Source organism: Miscanthus floridulus, chromosome 1, assembly GCF_019320115.1.
Source record: "Miscanthus floridulus cultivar M001 chromosome 1, ASM1932011v1, whole genome shotgun sequence".
Classification (NCBI taxonomy): Eukaryota; Viridiplantae; Streptophyta; class Magnoliopsida; order Poales; family Poaceae; genus Miscanthus; species Miscanthus floridulus.
The window spans coordinates 127,870,556-127,877,712 of record NC_089580.1 but is presented as its reverse complement, the minus strand read 5'-3'; the positions used below and the strand labels follow the sequence as shown (position 1 = coordinate 127,877,712).

The 7,157-nt window shown below is 52.8% G+C and overlaps 1 protein-coding gene across 1 annotated transcript; it reads left to right on the top strand.

Moving 5' to 3' along the window:
- The first annotated feature begins 2,930 nt into the window (after positions 1-2,930).
- On the top strand, positions 2,931-3,668 carry LOC136462947 (uncharacterized). The gene has a single exon (XM_066461999.1). It carries the CDS (start codon positions 2,931-2,933, stop codon positions 3,666-3,668), a length of 738 nt encoding a protein of 245 aa, XP_066318096.1.
- Positions 3,669-7,157: the final 3,489 nt, after the last annotated feature.

Here is a 7,157-nt window from a genome sequence, read left to right as displayed (position 1 = left end):
TCACGACTCCAACACGTGCCCTCTTTCCCCACTAGGAGAATGGGGATGCACCAGATGGATCGCTCCATCCGCTCACCGCTATAGCCGCTAGGTGTGGCTCGAGGGCGGCAGCCATGCCATGGTCCGACCTGGCGCCTGCTCCCCACTGACCGCCGATACATGAGCAGCCTAGTCCGCACCAGGATGCTCGTAGCATTGCCAGCAACTGGCATCGGGCCCGGCACGATGATGATGTCCACCGAGCGGTGGCAAGAGCAGGCGACATGGATCCCGGCCGAACCATCGAGGGGAGCGGTGAAACGCACCCCAGGCATGGTCACCGACTAGACGACTAGAGTCCTAGCCCTGAGGGTCTAGGGCCATGGGCCTTTGACCGACGTATCCGGAGAACGCCGTTCCCACAGCGCTTCCGATCACCCACCAACATCATGAAGTACACCGGGGAGACAAACCCTAGTATTTGGCTTGAAGATTTCTGGCTCACTTGCTGAGCCGGAGGGGTAGATGATGACTATTTCATCATTCAGTATCTCCCCATCTGTGTGGGAGAACATGTTCGGGCATGGCTTGAATTCCTCCCACACGACAGCATCCACAACTAGGCAGACCTCAAGAGGGTCTTCATCGGGAATTTCTAGGGGACGTATGTCTGCCCTAGGAACTCCTGGGACCTCAAGAGTTGCCAGCAGGAGCCCAGCAAGTCCCTATGGGACTACATCCGTAGGTTCTCCCAATGATGCAACAGCCTCCCTGATGTCATCGACACGGACGTCATCAGCGCGTTCCTCTCTAGGACGACCTACGAGTCCCAAATCCACAAGCTTGGATGCCTAAAACCTCGTACCACCCACGACCTACTCGACATCGCCACTAACCATGCCTCCAACAAGGAAGCGGTCAAAGTGGTTTTCAATAGAGGCCAAGACAAAGGTAAGGCCAAGCGCACAGACTAAGACGAGGGCCCCTCCACACAAAGGGGCAAGAAGAACAAAAAGGATCGGCGTCGACCGGACAACACCACGTTGATTGCCGCAACTGACCTCACAGGCAAGCAGCCCCAATAGGGCCTACCTGACCATTTCAATAAGCTCATGGATAGCTCATGCACCAACCATGCCTACCCCATCAAACACCTCTATAAGGACAGCAAAGAGGCGGCAGCCAAGAAAGGAGGCATAGTGGGTAAGGATGGAGACAGTTTCCCCGACACTAATGAATGCATCATGATCTTCAGCGGATTTGATGCCATCGGGTCCAAGCACCAGCACAAGGTACGCTATAGGGAAGCATGCGCCGCTGAGACGGCCGTCCCCTCCTTCCTCAGCTGGTTGAAATCTTCGATCACCTTCGATTAGAGGCACCATCCCTCCCACATCATGAGACCAGAATGCTACCCACTCATTGTTGATCCCATCGTCCACAAGAAGCGCCTCACCAAGGTGCTAATGGATGGAGGTAGTGGCCTCAACATCCTCTACGTCGACACCCTCAACGCCATGCGCATCCCTCGATTAGAGCTTTACCTAGTGGGCTCTCCCTTCCATGGAGTGATCCTGGGAGCACAGGCATACCTGCTCAGGCAGATCGACCTGCCCATCACATTCGGCAGCTAAGCCAACTTTTGCTCGGAGGTTCTCACCTTCGAAGTGGTGGACTTTCCAGGAACCTACCACGCCATCTTGGGGTGGCCATGCTACACCAAATTCATGGTAATCCCCAACTACACCTACCTTAAGCTGAAGATGCTAGGACCAAACGGCATCATCACCATGAGTAGCGCCTTTTTGCATGCCTTCACGTGCGACCGCGAGCACTACGAGCTCGCCACTATGGTCATCAACTCGTCCAAGCTCCCGCGTCTCGGGGAATCATCGATCTTAGTAGTCCTAGACTGCAACCAACCAACCTCCTCGATGGCCTTTCGATCACTTGAGGAAACCAAGGCGGTGGGAATCGACCCCACCGACCCAACCAAGATGGTTCAGATCGAGACCCAGCTCTCGGCCAAATAGGAACGCGAGCTTGTCGACTTCCTGCGTGACAACCACGACGTCTTCGCATGGCAGTCTTTTGACATGTCGGGCATACCATGGGGGGTCATTGAGCATGCACTGTGCCTCATCTCAGGCTCAAAGCCCGCCAAGCAGCGCCTGCATCGCTTCGATGATGAGAGGCACAGGGCCATAGGCAAAGAGATAGCCAAACTCCTTGCAGCCGGATTCATCAGAGAGGCATTCCACTCCGACCGGCTTGCTAATCCCGTTCTTGTTAAAAAGAAGACCAGAAAGTGGAGAATGTGCGTTGACTATACGGGCATCAACAAAGCATGTCCAAAGGATCACTTTCCTTGGCCGCGCATAGACTAGATAGTCGACTCCACCTCGGGTTCCGAGATCCTCTTCTTTCTAGATGCCTACTCAGGCTATCACTTGATCACGATGAAAAAGTCTGATCAGCTCGCAACCTCGTTCATCACCCCATATGGTTCATACTGCTATGTAACCATGCCATTCGGCTTGAAGAATGCTGGCGTCACCTACTAGTGGTACTTGCAGCAATGCTTCGCCGACCAAATCGACCCGCTCGATCAGCCTGACCAAATCGAACGGCCAAGACCAATGATCGCCATCTATGTTGATGACATAGTGGTCAAAATAGCTCAAGCCTGTCACCTAATCGCAAACATGGCCGCGATGTTCACGAACCTCCAAAGGTTCAACATCAGGTTGAATCCCAAAAAATGCATTTTTGGGGTTCCAAAGGGGAAGCTGCTAGGATATATTGTGTCCGAGCATGGCATCGAGGCCAACCCCGAAAAAATCATGGCCATCTCCAACATGGGTCCCATACGCAACATCAAGGGCATGCAAAGGCTCACTGGCTGTCTGGCTACCCTAAGTCGATTCATTTGCTGGCTCGGCGAATGGGGGATGCCGCTCTACAAGCTCCTCAAAAATACAAACACTTTCGTGTGGACTGAGGAAGCCCAGCAGGCCCTAGAGAGCCTCAAAGCGTCCTTGACGTCACCTTGGTTCCTCATCACTCCTGAACGAGGAGAACCCCTTCTCCTCTACATCACGGCCAGCTACCATGTGGTAAGCGCCGCGCTGGTCGTCGAAAGAGAGGAGCCGGGACACCAGCTTAAGGTCCAGCGGCCCATATACTTCATCGGCGAAGTACTCGCCGACCCCAAGGTCCGATACCCCCAGGTGCAGAAACTCCTATACACCATGCTGATGGCGACCCGAAAGCTCCTGCACTACTTCATCGACCACGAAGTCATGGTCATCACTTCATACCCACTCGGGGACATCATCCACAACCATGACACCATAGAACGGATCTCTAAGTGGGCACTCAAACTCATGGACCATGACATATGGTACATCCCCCCTATCGCTATTAAATCTCAGGCTCTCATGGATTTTGTCGCCGAATGGACAGAGGTACAGCTATCGACCCCAGACGTCACCTATGAGTACTGGACAATGTACTTCGACAGGTCCGTAATGGCACCCGACTCGGGGGCTGGAGTGGTTCTGATCTCCCCAAGCAGGAGTAGGATCCGCTACGCCATCTGCCTCCACTTTCTAGCCTCAAACAATGCCGTGGAGTACGAGGCCCTCATCAATGGACTATGCATCACCATCGAGCTTGGTGCTACGTGACTTTACGTTCGCGGCGACTCGGAGCTAGTCGTTGATCAGGTCATGAATGAGTCCTCCTGCAAAAACCTCCTCATGGCAGCATACTGCCAAGAGGTGTGCAAGCTTAAGGACAAATTCTAGGGGATCGATCTACATCATGTCCCTCGAAGGGACAATGATGCCACCGATTTTCTTGTGAAATTGGCTACCAGGAGAGATCCATCCCCAAGCAGGGTCTTCATCAATGACGTCCACGAGCTATCCGCCCGCATCCTAGAAGGTCTGATCTAGACACACCCCGACGCCCAGCCAGCACCCAGGGGCTCCGACCCTAACGCCAAGCCAGCACCCGGGGGCTTTGACCCCAATGCCAAGCTGGTGCTCGGGGGCTCTGATCCTAGAACCTCCATGATGACGTCACCCGCAAACATCACCGTATTGGCACTCGGTCAAACCGACTAGCGAGCGCCGCTACTCGCCTACCTCCTCGAGGAAGTTCTCCCACCCGAAAGGACTGAAGCCTGATGAATCGCTCGACATGCCAAGACCTTCATCACGCTCGGTGATGAGCTGTACAAACAGAGTCCGTCAAGAGTGCTCATGAAGTGCGTCCCCACCACCTAGGGGAAGCAACTCCTCCTCGAGGTCCATGCCGAGATTTGCAGACATCACACGGCCCCAAGGTCACTGGTCAGAAAAGCCTTGCGCTAAGGTTTTTACTAGCCCACCACGCTATGAGATGCAGAGGAGGTCGTCCACAGGTGTGAAGGATGCCAGTTCTACGCTCAGCAAACCCATTTATCAGCACAGGAGCTCCGAACCATCCCCATCACCTGGCCATTCATGGTCTGGGGCCTCGACATGGTGGGGCCCCTCAAAAAGGGCCTAGGCGGCTTCACTCACCTACTCGTAGCAGTCGACAAGTTCACCAAGTGGAGGAGACAGTCAAATTCTTTGTCGACATCATCTATCGGTTCGTTGTTTCTAACTATATCATCACTGACCACGGGACTAACTTTATCGGAAAGAAGTTCCTAGACTTCAGTGATAGATATGACATCATGATCAACTGAGCCTCGGTCGGACATCCATGAACTAATGGTTAGGTCGAACGTGCTAATGGCATGGTCCTCTAAGGACTTAAGTCATGTATCTTTGACCGACTCAACAAGTACGCCGGGCAATGGGTTGTAGAGGTTCAAGTGATCCTCTAGAGCCTAAGAACGACCCTAAACCGATCCACAGGGTTCACACCCTTCTTCCTGGCCTATGGAGCTAAGGCAGTACTGCTCTCCAACCTCGACCACGTTGCCCCAATAGTGAAGGCTTTCGACCGCGACCGAGTCATGGAGGCCCAACAAGACGCAGTCGACCTGCTCGAAGAGGCCTACGAGACGATCATCATCCACTCTGCTCGCGACCAACAAACACTCCACAGGTACCATGAAAGGAAGATCAAAGGGAGGATACTCAAAGTCGGTGATCTCGTACTCTGAAGGACCCAATTAACGATGGAAAACACAAGCTCTCTCCACCATGGGAAGGGCCCTATATGGTGACCAAAGTAATTCAACCGGGCACCTACCGACTGGAGGACAACAATGGCAATGTTCTCACCAACACTTAGAATAGTGAACAGCTATGTTGTTTTTTCCCCTAAATTTGGTCTAACTGCTTTTTAGTCGACACTTGCCCCTATAAAGCACCCCAGCCCGAACACTTTCAGCCCGAGTCGCTCGGGGGCTCCATAAGGGTACAATACATGATACTACCTCTCATTTTACTCCTTTTTTTTACTGACACACGGTAAACAACTGTGTCCCCGAACGGAAGCGTATTCCTTTTCCTTTGATTGCCCTATGTAACTTTTGTTCTTACTCCTAACCGAACGCACCATGCCACGACCTACGGTTATGAGCAGCCGAGCCCCACAGGCCATGCACAGGCTCTTAAAAAAGTTATAGCCTACAGAACTAATGGGTAGGTATGAAAAAGAAAGGACAAAAAACAAAAGATATGCTAGGATAAAAACAAGGAACGGATAGTGCCCTACGTAACTTTTGTTCTTACTCCTAACCGAACGCACCCCGCCATGACCTACGGTTATGAGCAGCCGAGCCCCATGGGCCATGCCTAGGCTCTTAAAAAAGCTACAGCCTATGGAACTAACGGGCAAGTATGAAAAAGAAAGGACAAAAAACAAAAGATATGCTAGGATAAAAACAAGGAACGAAGAGTGATTTCTATCAAAAAATAGTACTGATGTATTCATTGATACAAGAAACACATCGAGAGATAGGTAGGGAGTGAAGGGATGCCCCATGTAGGCCATGCTGAGTCCGTCATGAACGACGAGCACGGGTCCTGATCGGACTCTCCAAACCCCATCACTCGGGTCGTCAAGGTAACACTACCAAACCCCCACTATTTCTTTATAATTATTTCATACATCCATACGCGCATTCATTCCATATGCCCATGCCTCTCAGACGATTTGGGCCCTGAACCGCCCGAGGGCTCAGGAACTAAGCATCACATGTGCAGCGAAATGCATCACAACGCTCTATGTTGCGTCATAAACTGGCAATTGCCTCATTCGACATGAGAAACCAACAGAGCTAGGGGAGAAAAATGCAGATGAGCCCCTTGCGTCCCTCGCCTAGTCTAGCAGACAAGGTCATCTCAACTGTCTCGTTCGATCCTGAACCCCTCACCAAGCCCGTAGAATCTCCATCGAGGGGAGGCCGTTAGGCCACCTAGGTTGGTCTCTGGAATGACCTAGGCATCTACCAGGTTGCAGGTAAAGGAGCAGTGGAATGTCACAAGAGGGCTATGCTAACCCCATCACGAATGATGGACCCGGATTCCACTCGATCATACCCATTAGTGAACTCACTGAGCACGTCACTTGAGCCCGAGCGATCAGAACAAGCAACAAAACTCAGCCCCTCCGGTTATGAGGAACCGAGGACAGGGTAATGCACACAACTCACATAGACCCCTACTAAGGCCCAACAGGGCTCGGGGGTTCAAGACATAAAACATCTAGGTCTGCAACCCCGAACTTGCCCCATCCGGCTACGCTCCGACTGCACTCCGAACACCTGGGTCTGTGACCCCAAACTCGCCCCATCCGGCTACGCTTCGACTACGCTCCAAAAAACCTAGGTCTATGACCCTGAACTCGCCCCATCAGGATTCACGAGCTCTGGCTCGCCCGATCCCTAAACTAAATAACTAACTGCCTCAGCTGTGCGGGCTACACCGACGCTAGGATCCGCGAGCACCGCCTTGTCGCATCGCTCGATCCCTAAACTAACTAACTACCTCAGCTGCGTGGGCTGCACCGACGCCAGGATACACGAGCACCGCCTTGCCGCCTCGCCTGATCCCTAAACTAACTAACTAACTGCCTTGGATCCCATGGCGCGTACCGATGCCAAGATCCACAAGCTCTACCTTGTCCGATCCCAAGGACTAACTGCCTCGCCCGATCCCACAGCACGCACC